The 20,205-nt window shown below is 44.3% G+C and overlaps 1 protein-coding gene across 1 annotated transcript; it reads left to right on the plus strand.

The window, feature by feature from the left end:
- Window positions 1–1,516: 1,516 nt before the first annotated feature.
- Window positions 1,517–19,517, plus strand: Sgms2 (sphingomyelin synthase 2; the record flags this gene model as incomplete). Its single annotated transcript, XM_055619273.1, has 4 exons — window positions 1,517–2,211; window positions 7,220–7,337; window positions 13,027–13,180; window positions 19,351–19,517. Coding segments are annotated over exons 1-4 (897 nt in total), but the record flags the coding sequence as incomplete, so codon positions are not given.
- Window positions 19,518–20,205: the final 688 nt, after the last annotated feature.

Below are 20,205 nucleotides of genomic sequence, written 5' to 3' on the forward strand. Positions count from 1 at the left end.
TTGTTGTTGTTTTAAAGTGGGTGCCTGGAATCTGAACCCAGATCCTTATGCTTGCACAGCAGGCATTTTACCAGCTCTGCCATCTCCCTGTGTTGTGTTGTGTTGTGTTGTGTTGTGTTGTGTTGTGTTGTGTGGTGTGGTGTGTCTTTTTAAGAACACCCTTTAACCTGCCGCTGCATTCCTCAGTGCTGAGATAAGTGTACAATAAACTCTGGTAGATGATCTGTTTGCCGCCATAGCTTCAAGGACAGAGCTGGATATATTCAATGTACCACTTACATTTTCTTTTTTATCCATTAAATAAAGGCTTAGCTGTCCCTACATTGAATTTAACCACATTTTCCCTGAAAAGAAGGCCTTTCAAATTGAAAGGAGCATGCTAAAGTTTACAGTGTACTTAGGGTGGAGACTAATTACAAGGTTTCAAAACTCCTCAGGTGGCCGGGCTGGTGGCCTGAGTGAAATGCTGCTATCCCAAATTGGGAACAGCTGGGCCATAGTGCAAGACAGTATAAGAGTCGCCGGCTTTTCTCGGTGTGGGAAGAAGCCTCTGCTCCTTGGCCCGTGTGTGGCACTTAAGCCGAAGGTGCCTTTCCCCAGCCACGGTAGGTAAGTGCTCCTAGGGGACCACTGAATGCCAGTTTCTGTTGGTTGGTAGAAATTGTGATGTTTGTATCAAAATATCGTTATCATTTTACCCTGGCCAATTATAGGAAGTCACCCTGCGGCTGCTTCTAACCCATTTTCCAAATGAGACACAGCAGAGCTTTGTACAGCTTCCCACTCTGGCAGCTTGAAGGTTGTTGTCTTTGTAAGTAGTGTGTTTCTGGCTGTAAATGGTGTCATTTTAAATGTCTTTAATGTGTTGCTTTGCAGTCTGTTCATAAAAGCAGTCACTTAAAGAGATCATGGGTTTTCTAATAGAAAGTTAGAAACTGGACGATTTTGGAAAATGCAGACAGTAATAATTCAGCAATCTACCACCGGAGTTTTCAATCTTTTACACTTTTATATTTTTTGAAATATTTTATATTTCACACTTTGACTCAGACTAACCTGGTCCTCACCACATAGCCCAGGGTGACTTCAAAGTTCCAGTAATTCTCCTACCTCAGCCTCTTGAATGCTGCCATTAGAAGTGAGAAAAGATCCAGTATCGGGAAGGAGGGGCGTGGTCTCTGGACAAGTTCTAGTGTATTATGACTTCATAGTTAGCAACTTGTGAAGTGTTTGAAATGTTAGGTCCTGGCTTTATTCGAAGAAATTAACTGGGAATTGATTGTTAAGATGTTCTAATCTATGCTGACATCAGCTCAAAGAGAGGCTAGAGTTCCAAGATTAAACAGTCCAGTACTTTATAAATAAACTCAATCTCAGCAGCATTGACCTGTGTTCTGAGGAGATCTTTGTAAAGCAGGCAGTGTTGGTACTAGCTTCCTTACTTTGAGAAGGTTTACATTTCAAATGGTTGGTAATTAGACAAGCCGTTTCTAACCTCATTCTGTTTTGCCCATAGGAGGGACAGTAACATCTTCTGTGGGAAAGGGAATCGGCTTCCTGGTGGTGACTACACAGCAGATTGTTGTATGGGGGGACTAGGAGCCAGAAGGCCACCGTCAACGTTTCCTATCAGCACACACAATCAATTCTAAGAGTCCATGTTGATCTTGGAAGTAGAAGAATTTAAAAGAGATAAGTTCCCACAGAGAACAAGAACCTTACCAACTCCTTTGGCTCCGAAGGCTAACAGACAATGGATATCATAGAGACCGCAAAGCTTGAAGGCCATTTGGAAAACCAAACCAACGACTCCACCAACACTTACACAAGCCCGGCCGAAGCCATAGAAGAAGAAGCCAACAAAAATGGCAATGGTAAACCCAAGAGCTTATCCAATGGGTTACGAAAGGGTGCCAAAAAATACCCAGACTACATCCAGATCTCTATGCCGGCTGACTCCAGGAACAAGTTTCCCCTGGAGTGGTGGAAAACTGGCATTGCCTTTGTGTATGCCCTCTTCAACCTTGTCCTGACAACCGTCATGATCACGGTTGTGCACGAGAGGGTCCCTCCCAAGGAGCTCAGCCCTCCACTCCCAGACAAGTTTTTTGATTACATCGACCGGGTCAAATGGGCGTTTTCTGTATCAGAAATAAATGGGATTGTATTAGTTGGGTTATGGATCACCCAGTGGCTTTTTCTGAGATACAAGTAAGTATTGGCTAATAAGGTATTTGGGTGCGGAGCTGGGTTTGTTTTGAAGAGAGGAGATGTGTCATTAAAATGATCTTTTCCCCAATTTTCTAATGCCTTTAGTTTCACCTAGGCATTTGAGGAAAGAGCATGGATAGACATAAGTGAATGAATTCAGCCACTATTCCATAGGCGTGCATTGGGTGGCCACGTGTGGAAATAGGAGGTTGTGGTAGTCCCGTGGAGGGTGTCTCAGTTTACCCATTTAAAGTACAGTTCCTGGCTTTATGTGGTGTGGTGCTATATCCCTACCCTAAGCCAAGATGCTTGGAAATGCCTTTAATCCCAGCACTTGGGAGGCAAAGGCAGAAGGGTCTCTGTGAGTTTGAGGCCAGCCTGATCTGCGTAGTGTGTTCAGGACAGCCAGGGACTACGTAGTGTCTCAAAAGAAAAAAAAAAAAAGTAGTAGGAAAGAACTAAGTTGTTTTCAGGCTCTGGCCAGGTGCAGCGGGAAGTAGGCTAAGGCCCTTGACTATTACGAGATGGTTAGTGTGCCGCCCACAGCCTGCTCTGAGTTTATATGTGCTCAGAAGTTCTCCAGCGTTCTTTTCCTTTCTTGTCCTTTTCCTGCCAGGCACAAAGTAACAAGTGTTTGTTTAAGAGGCTGGGTTTGGAGCTGGCTCTCGGTGGTTTGGGTTTTAGATTTCTAAAGTAAACTTGTCCTCCCTGCCTTCCTCTTGGCACTGTGAAGGAGGACACGGCTCAGTAGTCCAGCCCCTGCCTTTCTCCGCCCATCTCACAACAGTACCAACCGGGAAGCATTCAGCTGGGCTTTGCATCTTGAAGACACACAAAAATTGAACATAGCTCCAGCTTGGCTATTTCTGCTTCTCTTTGTAAATTCTAACTTCTGGTCCACGAAATTGGAGCCCGCTCAATTCCCCTTGTCCTCTCATGTCATTTGAGTGTTTGCTTTCTACTGGAGCCCACTAATTAAATCCCCAAAATATAAGCTTGAGCAAAATACCCACAATCTAGGACTTTAAAAAAAAAAAAAAAAAAAAGTAAAGTGTGGGAACTCCCTCCATCCAGCTTCAGAATTCCAAGTCAAGTCAGAGCGGAGGGTTAGTGCCCCAAGGTCATTTTTAGACCAGAGAGTCAAGGTGGTTGTTGCTTTGTATTTAGAAGTGTGCCTGCTCTTCTCAAGGACTTTCCCAGATGCAACCCTGCAGTTTTCTAAACTTGCATGGCAAGCAGAAGCCCTCCATAAGCGGTTTCCTTATTATAACTCTCAAAATGTTTCTTCAGTGTATTTGGGTAAACAGCAGAGCTATCAGTTAATTGCCTTCTACTCGGTAGAAACCGATTGCTTCTGCCCGCCCCATTCACGACATTCGTTATGCTGAAATCAAGAATATGTTTCTTGACCATTCGTTTTCCTTTTCAGTGCTTGGAATTGGCACTAAACATAGCAGGGCTTGCCTAGGCTCTGGATGTTTACTGTCTCCTTCAATGTGTGTGTAAAGGCAATTTCTGTTCACATTCGTGTGAAAAGAGCTTTAGTCCAGTGTATAACCGGATCCCGCCCTTTCAGCAGAGTCTTCATCTTGGTTTATGGGAGATCCAGCTGTTATGACAGGCTTTCTGTTGCCGTCTTAGAGCTTACCATGTCGAGTTCATGGTCATGGGCTGGAGATGGGGTTCAGTGGGTACCGTGCTTGACGCACATGCTTGAAGCCCTGGGTTCAATCCCCCGCACACAAAGAAAAATAAAAAGAAAGGAACAATGGAAAAAGCTTTGCGTTCACATACCTTTGCTGAGTACTTTGTACCGACCTCTAAGATCACAAACAGCACTAACTTGCCAGTTCACTTCTGAAGTAGATTTTAACCTTGTATTTTGGTAACTGACAGAATAATTCTCATAATCTTGGTTTGGTTTTTTGTTTTTTGTTTGGTTGGTTGGTTTTGTATTTTTGAGACAGGGTTTCTCTGTGTAACAGAGCCCTGGCTGTCCTGGTCCTATATACCAGGCTGGTCTCGAACTCTCAAGTCTCTTCTTTCAAACGCTGTGAGGGTAAAGACACCACGAGCAGTTCCTTTTCTAAATAAGCCTGTAGAGTGAATGTTTCACCTAAGTTAGTTTTCTGTTCTGGGCACATGGCACTGGAATGAATATAATTGCCTTATAACAATATCTCCTTATTTCTTGTCCTTGTCTAATAGCATGGGACACAATTCAAAACAGCATTCCTTTGGGGCCTGGGGTTGAATCACGGAGCAAATTGCTTTCAGTTAACCAAAGAAAAACAGCCACCACTGTTGACCGCCTGTTCCTTTTCGGTACTAAGACAGCAAAGCTAGGTTCCCAAAGAGGCAGTAAATAAGCACTTCCATCTAACAGACTTGGCTCTGCTCCTTTCACCTCTCCTCACCTGGAACCCTAGAATGTTCTTGAAATAGGTATTGGTGGCAGGCAACTAAAATACATATTTATACATATTATTTCTAATTAGAAGTCCCAACAGTTACCTCAATGTGACCTCGGTCTGTGTGGAAAAACTGTGTCTTGGAGAAAACAAATTTTTTCTCATCTCTGAGGCGATCTGTTACTCTGCAGTCTTTTTGTCAGTGATAGTTTGGAAAATTTGAGAGCTGTGAGGGTGAGAGCACCATGGAGTGAATACACTGTATGTTCTAGAGGAGCTGAAACAAGCACCTCAGGGGTGGGTAACACCCCCCCCCCCCGCCCATGCTCCTTCCTATTTTCAGAGCTGGGGCTTACAGAATAACCACAGAAAGGGGGTTGTCACCATGAGCTGGAACTGAGAGCGCTCAGACCCTCTATAACCACGCGGGTACCCAAAAGGCAGCCATGCTGTGGGCAAAGCCCATGAGTTCAGAGCTTATTGGCCTCAGTCAGCTTCTGAGAACAACAGACTTGGGGCTGAAGAGTCAGAAGAGCTCAGAGCCTCACGGTGAAGACTGCACATGACCCTGAAATTTCTCACTATCTACTATAATTATGTGCAGTTGCCACATGTGGCCTTATGAAGATGTCCGGTGAAAAGGACTTCTTGCCTTAATGTCTTGACCTATCTCTCTCTTTTAATTTTACAAAATTTTATTTTAATTTCTGAGATAGAGATTGGCCTTAAATTCATTATTCAGCTAGTGTTGTCTTTAAACTATTGATCTTCCTCCTGCTTCTGCCTCCCAAATGCTAGGTGATGGCTTATTCAGTATTAGAAATCAAATCAAGGCCTTTGTGTATAAGGCAAATATTCCAACACCTAAGCCACATACACAGGCCTTTAATTTTTAACTGGAACATAAAACATACAAGATTGGATTCCATAATGAGATATTATGTGTACATACATATACATGTGTATTATGTGATATTCATGTCAATTTAAGCATGCCTCTCTTTAAACACATTTTTTTATTTTAAAAAAATTTTTCTAAATTTAAATTTTGTTTTATGTATATTGGTGTTTTGCCTGCAAGTATGTCTCTGCACCATGTATGTGCCTAATGCCTGCAAAATCCATGGGATCCTCCGGAACTGGAGTTACAGATGGTTGTGAGCTGCCATGTGGGTACTGGGAATTGAACCCATATATTCTCTGGAAGAGCAGCCAGTGCCCTTAGCCACTGACCAGCTCTCAAGACTACTTATTACTTTCTTTATGGCAAAATATCTAAAGTCCTCCCGACTTATTTCTTAAATACACGGTACATCGTTAACAGTAGCCATCTTGCTCTGTGGAACACCTCAGCACCGTGTCTTGTTCCTAACTGTGGCTTTGTACACACTGATGAACCTTTCCACATAATCCCTTCCTAACACACAGAGTCACCCCAGTCTCCGGGAAGCTCTGGTCTGGGCCCAGCTTGACCAACCGTTCTCAGCTTGGCAAAGGGGTGGAATCATTCTGCACTTGATTCTCTTGTTATTCTGGCTTATTTAACATGATGCTCTCTAGTCGCATCCAACTTGTCACAAATGACAGGGCTAAACTTTTTTTCATGTCTGAATCATTATATTATACATAGACATGACATCCGTTCTCTGTTCATCAGCTGGTAGACACTTAGGCTGTTTACATTTTGTGGTTATCGTAAACAGTGCTTTAATAATGCTTTCAATAAATAATAGTGCAGTCTTGTTCAGAAAAAGGCAAATGATACTAACCTTTGTACGCCTTTTTATTTTCTTTTGCCATTTAAAAATCAATAGTGAATAAGATAATGGTGACTCACTCCAGCAGTCACTTTGGACACGTTCAAAATGTAATTCAGTGAAAACCTGCGCAGTCAGAGGAAACAGTTCATGCCTAAGTTGCCAAACTACCTCTGGAGGGTCCCAATTAAAATCTTGCTTACGTAACTAGGGCTTAATGACTTGTCACATTTCCCTGCGTATCCAATTATGTAATGTCACCTGGTTCATTAGATTATTCCTCTATGGCCATGGCTCACTTACACACATCTGATGTGTTCTCTGGGGGGGGGGGGGTTATTAATCACCGAGTTGACTGAAAACAGAGAGGCTCACTGAATTCCTTGGCAAAGGGAGACATTTTGTTAGGAGAAGGAGAATATATAGACTCTCTTTGTAAGTTTTTCCTGTCCCCACATTCGGAGCCCTTTCAGGCCCAAAAATCATTTAGACGAGTTTTAGTTTATAAATCTTTCTTCTCACAGGCCTTGGGATTTTGTGAAAATGAGGTTTATTTGTTAATTCCATCACTTCAATTACTTTTAGTCCATTAAACATTGTCTTATATTGCATCAGGAACACAGGGGACCTGGGGTGGGCTTGGTTTACTCCTGCAATCCCAGCACTCAGGGGGCTGAGGCCAGAGGATCATGAGTTTGAGGCAAGACTTGGGTACATAACGTTGTCCAGGCTAGTTTGGACTAGAGTGAGACCCCAACCTCCCCCTCTAAAAAAAGAAATAGTAACGACAAGACAGACAACTGGTAAACTTGTTTCTCCCCACCCCCGTGTTTTCTTTAGGTCAATAGTGGGGCGCAGATTCTTCTTTATCATCGGAACCTTATACCTATATCGCTGCATAACTATGTACGTCACTACGCTACCTGTGCCAGGAATGCACTTCCAGTGTGCTCCGAAGGTAAGCCTCCAGATCCCGCAGGGGGGGGGATCAAGAAAGCGATTTTAAAGCACCCGCTCTGTCGCACATTCTTCCGTAGGTGTCAGCTGCGATCTAGCATATTCTCTAATTGGCTTTCGATCGGGAAAGACGTTCGTTAAGAATTTTACATTTTCATGTATAAAGAATTTGTTTTCTGCAAACCAAAAACTTACCAACATTTGACTCTCTGTTTGTTTGTTTGTTTTGTTTTTCTTATTTATATATCTCAAGCATTTATTCTATAACGACTGTCCTTAACATCCTGGCCACTGTAGTGAGCAAAGCTCATCCTTCCCCTGGAGCTTATATTATTTCAAGGAGGATCAAATAATAAGTAAATTCCTAATGTTATCACTTGGTGGTAAATCAGATGATTGTCAGTAGGAACTGTTCTACAGAAAGGTCAAGAAAAGATGTTTAAAAAAACAAAACACTTGGGCAAGAAGCAGGGGAGTCAGCCACGTGGATGGGGTGAGAGCTTAGGCCAGGGGAACAGCTTATTAGTTTAACAGGGTTTGAGGAACTGCAGGTAGCAGGAGGGTCAGCAGGCTGGGCCACAGGCCGCAAAGGTTCTCATGGAAGCCTTGGTGCTCATGTTTGTAGAACTGATGTTATTGAATTCAGGACACTTTTTGTAGGTAAGATTCATAGGATATACATATTAATTCTATGGATAGGATTTGAGAAAGTCAAACCTGACTCCAAACGAGTCACAATTGGAAACAGGAAGTAGCCTTTGAAGCTTTTGCTGCTGTTGAAGCTGTCTGAAGGGAAGTTCCAGTTTCCTCATGTAGCATCCAGTCACGGGAGGACCATTCTTCATCATCGATCCCTGCGAGCTCTGGTCTACGAAACACGCTGACAGATCATGTGCTTCTGGATAAGGGAATGGGGGGCTGACGTTAGAGTTCAGGGAACGCTAACCAGATGTCAAGGGAAGGAGGACAGAGTGGTTCTGAGGAAGGCCGTCTCCCTTACCAAATATAGGTGTGGTTTGGAAAGGCAGTCATTTCCTAAAGCCATCAAAGCAGTATGTGTCTGTAATTAGAACAGTGTACATATTGAATTTAAACACTGGCTGAGTTTGACTGAAACTAATTTAAGACATGTCTGACTATTACAGTGTGTTCAGTGGCGAGTTGGCCACCGAAGAGGGGAAGGCAAGCCCTTCCTAGGAATGGATGAGGTTAGGTGGGAAGGGTCCCTGCTTACAGAAAGACAGACTGAAGGTCGCCCTTCCTGGAAGAACGTAAATATGCTGTGGGATGCTCAAGCCACAGACACTCCTGTTGGAGGTTCCCTGACTAATCACCCACCACAGTTGGGGATCGGGCGGGCCCTCCTCCTCCTCCAAAGGCGGCTGCAGTTGCCTGCAAAGGGTTCTGTGAAACAGACACCTGCATGTCCCTGTCTGGCTGCGGGTGCTGTGGTGATGGAGAGCAGGAGTCAGAAGTCACCTTCTAAATTTGGCCCAAGCACTGTTTCGATGCTCATGGCCACGAGGCTCTTCGACACCTACCTGATTCCTGTGTTGGCAAGGCTGTTGAGTGTCCTTCCGAGTGAGCAGTGACAGAAACCTCTGTCTGTGAGAGGGCGTCCTGTCTAAAGAGTCGCATAACTCAACACTCACAGAGCTATGGCAGTAGCATCCCCAGCTCCTGCATCACGCCTCCTAGGAAAGCCTTACAGTCTGCTTCACACACACACACACACACACACACACACACACACACACACACAAAAGCTCTGGTCTACAGCCCGTGTCTATCTGAATGTCTAGGTGAAAGTTGCCTCAGTTGTTGTGAAATGAGTTAATTTCTCCAAGTCGTTCTGTGCAGAGACAGTGGCACGTTCCTTCCCCACGAAAGCCTTCTGTGTACAGCTTTCCCTCCCCATGGCTATAGATGGCCAGAGAGCTTTTCCTTTCCTTTCCTTCTTCCTTTTTAATCTTTTCCTCTTTCACTAATTAGAAATTTTATACATGCATATTATGTGGCCTTTTTTCTTTAATTGAAAATAGATTTTCTTTTCACATTGCTCCTCCCGCATCCCCTCGGAGTTTCTACCCCCTTCCCCATATGGATTCATCCCCTTCCTGTGTCTCATTACAAAAGAACAGGCTTCTAAGGAATGATAGTATAATATAATATGATAAAACAAAACTGAACACATCAGAGTAGGACAAATCAAACAAACAGAAGAAAGAGCGCCCAAGAAAAGGCACAAGAAACAGATAGAGACACAGAGACCCGCTTGCGTGAGCAGTCAGGAGTCCAGTAAAAACGCAAAACAGAAACCATACATATGTGTGTGTGTGTGTGTGTGTATGTGTATATGTATATATATGTATATACACATGTATATATACATATACATGTATATATACATATATATACATATATACATATATATACATGTATATATATACATGTATATATATTTATATAAACATGTGTATATATATATATACATATACATATACACACACACACTATACACAAAGGACATGTAAGGAGGGAGAGAGAGAAAGATTTTAAAAAGAAAGAGACAAAATTAAAAAAGAAAGAAAAAGCCCTGACATGACATTATGAGATAAGGAGCTTCTAAAGATGCCAATGAGTCCCGTTTCTGTTGGCCTTCTGGACATGCAGCCCACCCTTAGGAGTAGTTTGTTTCCCCAGTGAGACTTCCTCGGAGTAATCTAAATTTTCATTTGCAAGTGGTTATCAATTGGAGACGGCTTCCAGGTTAGGCTAGGGGCCTCCGCGCATTCCTGCCCTCGGCTCTAACCCAGCACTGACCAGTGCAGGCCCTGTGCATGCTGCCATGTATGCATTGGCCCCACTGTGTTTAGCAGGCCTGGTTTCCTTGGTGTCCTCCATCCCCTCCGGCTCTTACACTCTTTCTGTGTCCTCTTCCAAATGGTTCCCTAAGCCCTGAAGAGAGGGATTTGATGGAGATGTTCCATTAAGGGCTGAGTGTTCTAGGGTCTCTCAGTCTCTGCTATTGTCTAGCTGTGAATCAAAGGGCTTTTCTTTTTCTTTTTCTTTTTTTTCCCCTCATTGAAACTTATTATTATAATTTATTCAAAGGGCTTTTCTTAATGTAAGGGACAGCAGTGACGGTCAGGTTTCTTGTCTGTCTGCAGCCACCTTGGAAGGCTCTGTACCTACTTTATTTTTGTGGAAAGCAGTATATGGGAGTCACAGTTGGCGTCCTTAAGAATGGTCAGGCTCCTGTGTGTTATGTGTTTTGATTGATGCTTATTTCTTAGGTCTCTGAAGCTTCATTTTTACATCCAATAGCCAGCTGCATAGACTGATGGCCGAAAACAATGAGCTGAGTAGAAATGAGTGCTGTGTGATGTGTGGTGACTGAAATCAGCCTAGAGGAGATCATCAAGGTCATCCACGGGTCCCACTGTTCAGTAACCTCCCTCCTTTTCCCAGGCTCGCCCTGCTTGGTTTCCCCTGCTTTCTTCCGTTTAGCCTTTCTAAAGCATATTCCTACATCTTGGAATTAGCAGGGACAGCATTTAAGGGATAGGAAGTTAACAGAGGGAACCAATTGGATAGCTTAGCAGGCAAAGGCTAGTGAGCTGAGGTCCATCCCCAGGACACACATGATGGAAAAAGAGAACCAACACCCATGGCTTACCTTCCCAGCGCCACATGTCTGCATTACATATGCACCTCTGTGTGTCTCTGTCTCTCTCTGTCTCTGTCTCTGTCTCTGTCTCTCTCTCTCTCTCTCTCTCTCTCTCTCACACACACACACACACACACACACACACACATGGGCGTGCAAATGTAACAGAGAAGGAAATTAAGAAAGTCTGTTTCTCCACCGAATAACTGTATCCAACCAAAGGCCACCTGACATCCCCCTGTACTGTCTCCTATTTCCACGGGAGGCACATCCCAAGATGCCCAGTGGGTATCTGAACCTGAAGATTGTAGCAGACACTGTCTATACAGTTGTCCTTATATATGTAAACATCTATATATGTGTGAGTAAATTTACAAAGTAGGAACAGTAAAAATAATTAAAATAACCAATGATAAAAATGGGTGGGGGGATGCTGCTGTATTGTAATAAAAGGTAGTTAAAACTTAAAAACAAAAAGACCTTAAAAAACGATTTCTTGATGGGAGCTTTCCACTTAATATGTTGGTCTGTGGTTGGCATTGTAACTGAGACCTCTGAATGCAAACTGTATATGGAGGAGGCGGGGACCTCGTACCAACCGTGCTGAACAGAAAGAGGGGGCATGATGTGTGTGGTCTACAAGCCTACTGTGTTAGACCTCAGGGCATCTGAGCCCGGTCAGAAGAGACTAATGACATTACGTGCTCCTACCTTCAGAAAGGTAGAGTCGCTGCGACAGGTGAGCAGAGGTGAAGTGAAGGGTAATATGTACGTCCTTTCAGTCTGGGAGTACAGTGCTTGGCTGTCCTTTTTAAATGATGTCACTGTGGGTAGTTTTTGTACCAATCTCATGACAGAGAAAGGATGGTAGCTGCTGATAGAGCAAATGGTTGTATTGTATCTTAGATAAAGATAAAGATACAATTTGATGTATTTGGTTGAATGCCTGTTTTGAAGAGTGCTGTAAAGTCAGTCTGCTTGTGGCTCTCCCCATCTGTGTACACCCTCCTTCACAGCTGTGTGTCCATCTGTGAAAGACAGGATGGAGTTTGCTCCACCTGCCACCCTAACCATTGCTACAGCTGGACTGCCACACGTCAGGGACCAGGGCTCAGAGCCAACAGAGCTGAGTAGAAAGAAGGCAGCCCTGTCCTCAGGATCCCACGTGAACCAAGTCAGGCCCAGTCCTTCCGTGTTTCTCCTTCTTGTAGACTCTAACTCTCCCTGCCTGCCATCCTCAGACACCCCTCACTGACTTTCTCTGTGTTAGGCTTCCTTGCAGCTGTCCACCCAGGACCCCGGCATCTTCCCTTCTCACGCCTCATATTTTAAGGCGTAACACGCTCTTTCTTGTATGCTTCAATCCTAATAGGATATACGTATTTAACTGCTGCCTGACATTCCTGCCCTAGCCTGTCAATTGTTTCTTGTGACCGCCTGTGGCTTAGAGAGGCTTCCATACCCTTGAACCCTGTGTAGAACTGTGTGATATGCTTCCTGGTCAAAGCTTTGAAGGTCTACTAATTCACTCCCTAATATGTCACCTCCAAACCTATTTAAATTATGGGATGAGTTTCCTGTAGCCATGTTACCGGCAGATACCAATGAGGCTGTGTGCACTCTCGATGCCACACTTGAAACAAGGTACCCACAGGTGAGGTAGACAGCCCAGTCAGATGGTAACAGCCCCAAATCCTCGCTTCCTCCCACCAAAGTTAAGCAAAGAGGCTCTGATCTGCTTTTTAACACATAGAGGTGAAGTCATTGGTTATTAATATTTTGAAAAGCTTTGCTCAAGGACACAACACCACTAAAAACATATTAATAGTAACACACTGAATAATTTAAAGCATGTCAATAAACCCGACCGACATAATGAGGAGAACCTAGATTCCTCTTGGAATATTTTTGACTTTTTAAGTTTAAGAAGAAGCTAAGGAGCTCAACGTGGATGGCTTTTCTGACTGAAATGTGATCTTGGGCATCTTGTAAACTTTCCTCTGTGTCTTGTGTCACTCAGCTCAATGGAGACTCTCAGGCAAAAATACAACGGATTCTCCGGTTGATTTCTGGCGGCGGGTTGTCCATAACGGGATCACACATCCTGTGTGGGGACTTCCTCTTCAGCGGCCACACAGTCGTGCTGACGCTCACTTACCTGTTCATCAAAGAATGTAAGTGACCAGTCAGTCCTCAGTGAACTGGCTGCTGTGGGGGGCGGGGTTCTGGGGCCTTGACATGGATGGGATCCCATATGCTGCTGGGCCTGACAGTTAGGAGACAGAAGATGTAAACACCACGCTGCATGCCTGCCTGCACTTTATCATTCCGTTTAGCCATTTGTGACCTGAACCTGAAGACTAAAGTCTTGCTGTGTTGTTGTTGTTGTTTTCCTAGCATTTAGTATGCTTCCAAATGTCTCCTTTCTTCCTTGGTACTTCTCAACGCGTGACATTCTTAACATCAAGACTAAGAACAGGTCAAGCAAGGTGGTGCATGCCTTTAATCCCAGGACTTGGGAGGCAGAGGCAGGTGGATCTTAAGAGTTCAAAGCCAGCTTGGTCTATATAGTGAATTCTAGTCCAGCCAGAGCTACAAAGTGACACTCTATGATTCCTGACAATTCGTATGCTATTTCCTCGATTTTATCCACACCCTCGTCCCATTTTATTCCATTGTCATCACTCATCATTTCCCAGCCCTCTCTACAGTATTAGGACATTTTGTGGAGCATCTCCTCCTTAAGAAACATGCAGGCAAGAAATAAAAATCCTTTCCCTACCGATACACAGATCCCATTACTTACATTTTGTAATAGTTTGTGTTTTAATGTTTCTAGCAGTTTACTTTTTCAACTTGATTGGATGGTGTTTGGTTTGTTGGACTGATTGGTTGAAATGAGGTCTCGCCATACAGTACAGGCTGGCTTGGAACTCACAGCTCTCCTGTGTCCCCAGTGCTTTCCAGTGGCTTTTACCGAGGAAGCAGTGCCTTATTCACTACAGGGTTGTGATTGGTTCTAGCTGCCTAGCAGGCTCCCTTTGTGTTGCTGTCTGGGTGTTGCCCATCTCTGTCATCCTTTTGAATGGCAATGCTTCTTCCTCCATGTTTGCACCACTGTTGTGTGTTCCAAATGCCCTGTGCCCTGTCTTTCCAGGAGCTTCTCTCCTCTCTTTGCTTGGCAAGTACAAAAGAGCTTTGGGCATTGTCTTAGGTACTCTTCTGTGGTAGTGAAGAGACACCATGACCAAAGCAATTTATGAATGAAATAGTTTTATTGGGGCTTTGCTTACCGTTTCAGAGGGTGAGTAGACTCCATGACTGTTATGGCTGGGAGCATAGAATCAGGTAGGAGAGGCAAATAGAGCAGGAGCTGAGAGCTTGCTTGTTGAGACAACAACCACAAAGCAGAGAGAGAGAGAGAGAGAGAGAGAGAGAGAGAGAGCTAACTAGGAATAGTATGGGCTTTTGAAACCTCAAAGCCTACCTCCTTGAAGAAGGCTACATCCCATAATCCTTCCCAAATAGTTCTACCAACTGTGTACCAAGCGTTCCAACACATGAGCCTGTGAGGGCCACTTTTATTCAAACCACCGCAGGCACAGGCCTGCATCTCTTGTTTTCCCTTCCTCTTTTGGCTTTTCGTTAATCCAGACAGGTTGAACTGCATGTGGGGTTCTTATCACCTGTGCATTAAAAAGGGCCTCTGAACCCATCCCTTATGTCCACGTGCGCTAGTGTGTTGGGGAAGGGGCTACTTCACCTCTTCACAGGTCTCTCCCCATTAAATGGGATTGCCGAATTTCTAACATATCATCATGAGTTACAGCAGCATTTGCCCAAAGAAGTTCCATCCATAGAGGGTACCTCATTTTCTCGGCCAGTAGTACACTCTTCCATCTGTGGGTGGTAGGAAGCTTACAGAAGATGGGCATTCAGGCGTTGCGTGTCCCAGTAAAGGCCCTGTGTGTTGAAAAACCATAACATTGTCAAAAGGAGACGCCCCAGGGAACTTAGTGTCTATTAATTCACTTATCTAAAGATCAAGTGGTACTAGCAACTATTACTGCCTCACAGATAGTAATAGTTCTATGAGCAGCATTAATCTGAGCCTTTGACACAAACTCACTCTGCAGTGTTTACTCTCCCCTCCAGGGGGTGCTGTTTTCCATCCCCTTTTCTCTACTTAAGTGTACAGGAAGTGACCTGGCTATTACACGCAGCTCCAGGAGTGGAGGATTGAGTGTTCAGACTCAATCACCTGACTCCAGAGATTATGGTCCTAATTTCTTGGTTCTCTTTAGAACTTCTAGAGATTTTAGGCTGAGGAGATGGCTCAGGCAGTAATTTATTTGCTGTTGCAAACATGGAAACCTGAGTTTGGGTCTCTGGCCCGCCTGTAAAACACTGAATGTTTTACAGCACATGCCTGTAAACATTTAACTGGGGCTGCCTTCAGAGGTTTAGTCCATTAACATCACAGCAGGAAGCACGGCAGCACACAGACAGACACGGTGCTGGAAGAGCCGAGAGTTCCACATCTTGACCCAAAGGCAGCAGAGGGAGACAGTGAACCATACTGGGTGTAGATTGTGCATACGGACGGCCTCGAAGCCCACCTCCACAGTGGCACGCCTCCTCCAGCAAGGCCACGCCTCCCGGCATTGCCCCTCCCTATGGGCAAACCAGTCAAATATGTGAGTCTGCGGGGGTCAGACCTATTCAGACCACCACGGTGAGATTCAGTGAGAAGACCCTGTCTGGGATTAAAATAAGGCAAGGAACAACTGAGGAAGGGAGACGCCTGCCATCAGCCCCTCCAGCCTGCACATGCACACACATGAATATGTACCCGTGTGCAACACACACGCACAAAGAAGGAAGAACAAAGAGAAACAGAAGTCAGTTCAAGTTGTCTGATCTCACGGGATTATAAAGGAGTAGTCTACTTAATAGCAAACAGGACTTTTCATTATTCGGTCTTTCCCTTCAGTGTCCAGAAAGGCGAGTTGTGATTAAGTCTGTATACATTATGTAGAGATGTGTTTCCCTACGGCGTTTTTTTTTTTAAGTTGTGTAAGTTTACTTATGGCATGTGAAGAATTATATTTTTTCCAACAACTTTTGACACCAAATAAAAGATCAGATCTGCCTAGTGTAAATTCAGCTGTGTCGATGGCCAACTACGTACACGGAGCATGCGCTTACACCCGGCCTATTGGCACCGACTCTCACGTACCTGTCTCGTTTCCCGGAGTAAGCTCCCCCGGCAAGTCTGCTTTTAGAGGCTGTACTGTTTGTTATATGTGATTACCCTCCTGCCTTTTGATCATTCTGGGTTCTTTCCTTGTTAGCACTCTTGTTGAAAGTGGATTTAAATTTAGTTGGGAGAGCACACTGGATCAGGACCATCTCGTTGGTTAACATGAAAGGGTTTGATTGCTCCAATGTGCTCCCTGGAGCCTGGATTCTTTCAAACCTGTGCCTGCAGAGGCCAGCTGTGGCTGTTAATACCGTATGTCTGGCCTTGTCATCAGTGGGTTTTCTTAATGCTTGCCACCGAACTGAGTCCATTTACCCCGTGGGTTCTCTGCTGGAGAACTCACACAGATAATGAGATCCATTTGTTATCATTTCTTTACTTGATGTTATCCCTAAAGTGAATGAACAAACAGGGTTCCCAGTGGCCTTTTTTCGTGTGTTTTGTTCAAAATAGCTTATACTGGCTGGATACAGGTTACATCAGCACTAAGGAGGCCAAAGCAGGATTGTCTAAGGCCTGGTTATGTAGCAAGATTCTTTTCTCAAAGCAATAAATAGCAGAAAAAAAATCTTGGTGATATCAGTCTCAGGAAAGACCCCTCTGCTCAGATTTTTTGGTTCTGTTGCTCTCCTTGTGGAGTTCCTGTCCTCTCCAGATCTTACTGTTTCCCACTTCTTTCCTAAGATTCCCTGCACTCTTGCCCAAAGGTTGCCCATAAGTCTCAGCATCTACATTGATAGTCTGCAGGGCAGAGTTTTTCAAAGGTCCTCTGTGTCAGGCTCCTGACTTGTTCCCTCTTTTCTCCTTCTTCTGATGTCCAGCCTCTTTGCCTTTCTGGATAGGAATTGAGCATTTTAGCAAGAGTCCTCCCTCTTGATTAGTCTATTTAGGTGTACAGATTTTAGTAGGTTTATCCTATATTGTATGCCTATATGAGTGAGTATATACCGTGTGCATCTTTTTGCTTCTGGGACAGCTCACTCAGGATGATCTTTTCCAGATCCCACCATTTACCTGCAAATTTCATGATTTCCTTGTTTTTTATTGCTGAGACTAATATTCCAAACAAGGACTGGAGATACATGGAGATAACCTAAGACCCCTGCACAGATGTACAGTTCAGTATCCAAATGGGTTCCATTGTAATAGGAACAGGGAATGTCTCTGACATGAACTGATTGGCCTGCTCTTTAATTACCTCCCCCTGATGGGGAAGCAGCATTACCAGGCCACACAAGAGGACACTGAAGCCACTCCTGATGAGACCTAATTGACCAGGATCAGAAGGAAGGAAAAGAAGTCCTCCCCTATCAGTGGACTTGGGGAGCAGCATGCATGTAGAGGGTGGAGGAAGGGAGGGATTGGGACGGGAGGAAGGAGAGAACCCCAGGGGGGATACAAAGTGAATAAAGTGTAATTAATAAAGAAAAAAAATCTTGGTGAGCAGAAAAAGGAGAGTGGGTTGTGATCTCAACACAGTATCATAGCAAACACACTTTCATAGAAGAACATGTGAGGGTCTCCTAGAATTCCTAAAAACTCTGCTTCTAATGCCACCGGTAGTCAGAGAGCCATTCCGGCCACATCACTACTCCTTACCCATTTCAGCTCTGCTCCTGGTGATTAACGATACAGAAGAATTCTAATGTTCCCAGACAGCTTGAGCTGTTCATAGCTGTGATGGCCTACATGTAGAAAAGTAGGTCAAATGCGAAACTTCAGGAGGGACGGGGCCGGTGGGACTGGAGAATGCATTTAATGAGACCTTCAGTGTTGTCACGGTTGCCGAGATTGTCAGTGTTCCAGTGCAATAGCCACTGGACTGGAGCCGGACCTCCCTGCGGCCTCCTCTGGCATTTAAATCCTAGGATTCCGAAAGCTGTCTTGGAGAATGTAGGAGCAGGATGAAGTAATTAAGAAATGATGAGGAACAAATTGAAGCTAGAAAATCAAATACAGGGCTATGATTGCACTTTGGGGTCTGTGGAACTGCAGCTATTTTACCGAGAATTATTTGTACACAAACAATAACCATTTACCATCATCTTCAGTTTTGGGGAGTCAGCCTTTTGCTTTTCAACCATTTTTCTATAGTTGAACACATATGTTGCTGTGAACGTAAACGAAGTTTATTATGAAACTGATTTCAGTTTATTAGATCATTAAATTATTATTTTGAGCCAGTAAAGCTTTAAAATAGAAAGAAAAGGAGCAGTGCCAGATGGCCAGGTAACTAGGGATAGGCTGCTTCCGCCATGTTTGTCATAAACACATGAGGAAAAGGTGGGGTTATGACCATGTTAACTCAATCATGCCACACTTCTCCCGCCAGTTGCTCAGTGGCATGAATTTCCCAGCAGCCTCAGCAGGAGGCTAAATTTCTATACGCAGAGGGGCAAGGAGCCAGAGCTTTCCACTGGGGAGCTGCACCACATTATTAACAGTAATAGTATAAAATCGCTGAGCATCAAATCTTGCTCGTCACAATGACATTCCCCACCACAGATACCCGGAAAAAATAAATAAATAAATAAATAAATAAATAAATAAATAAATAAATAAAATAGATAGATAGATAGATAGATAGATAAATAAATAAATAAATAAATAAATAAAAGTAAGCTTAAGACCTCAAAATGTCCCTTCTTTCTCATTTTGCCCCCTCCTTATTTTCATAGACCTTTTCTTTTGGGCCATACTATTTCTCTTTCCAGTGGGATCAGGTATGTGAGCAAGTATGAGCCAACTCTAGCCAACTAACAATTCTATTATCTTCCTTATTAAATAGATTGTTGAAGGTGGGCAAGGCCTAGCACATTTCGTTGCCCAACAACCTCCTGAGAGTGACTGCCATCCCTGCCCGGGCAAACTGAGGCAGTTCATTGCTCTAGCAGTCTTAATTGTTCTTCTTGAGGTTGTTGGGACAGTTGTAAGACGTAGCTCAGGGGGAGCTACTCGTGCTCCGTTTTCCTAGCATGGGTAAGACCGCGGGTTCCATCCCCAGCCCCCTCAGTCAGTCAGTCAGTCAGTCAGTCAGGCCGTCTCTGGGAATCGTACTGACTCTGCTTTCCTGCTGCCCAGATTCGCCCCGGCACTTCTGGTGGTATCACTTGGTGTGCTGGCTGCTGAGTGCCGCCGGGATCATCTGCATTCTCGTAGCTCATGAGCACTACACTGTCGACGTGATCATCGCTTACTACATCACAACACGACTGTTTTGGTGGTACCATTCCATGGCCAATGAAAAGGTGAGAGCGGTGAAGAGCCTTCGGTGAGGAAGGTCCTTTCTGGGCTGGGGACCCACTTTCATGGATGGGGGTTTTAGATAGCTTCCCTGGAAGGACTTGTTGCCACCAAGCTATCTGGTTTGATGAGTGCAGTTAAATTCACTGTTGCTGCCGCTTGTTTTTTGTAAAAACAGCAACAACAAAGAACTTCACAAATATGCATGCTGTATGCAGATTAAGAATGCTGGAAAATTACGGTCAGCATTCTTTGCCAATCCAAATGGTTTATATTAGAACTGAAGGACTATATATACTAACTGAAAATGTAGGAACCCTCTCTGTAGAAGTATTGGGGAACAGCTTGGTAAGAGGTATATTTTGGGGTGATCAGCACTTCTATATTCCCTTCTCCTTCCTGTTCCAGGATGACCCCTGTTATTTTCCCATTCATGCTTACATTCCTTTACCTCCATCCTGGGAAGCTTCTCTTGCTCTCTCCCTTTGGGCCCAAGGTTGCCTATTCCCCACCACCACCACCACCACCAACAACAACAACAAAGGCTTTCTAGCCTTGGTAATGGTCTTGCTGTAATACCATTGGTTTCTGTGCCATGACTGATTTCTCTTGAAATAGATTTCACCATGGTGGGGGTGGTGCTGGTGTGGTGTGTGGTGCCATGTGTGTCTCAGTGTGTGTGTGGGGGTGTGG

This window comes from Psammomys obesus, unplaced genomic scaffold (assembly GCF_907164565.1).
Source record: "Psammomys obesus unplaced genomic scaffold, mPsaObe1.curated_primary_1811, whole genome shotgun sequence".
NCBI classification, from domain to species: domain Eukaryota; kingdom Metazoa; phylum Chordata; class Mammalia; order Rodentia; family Muridae; genus Psammomys; species Psammomys obesus.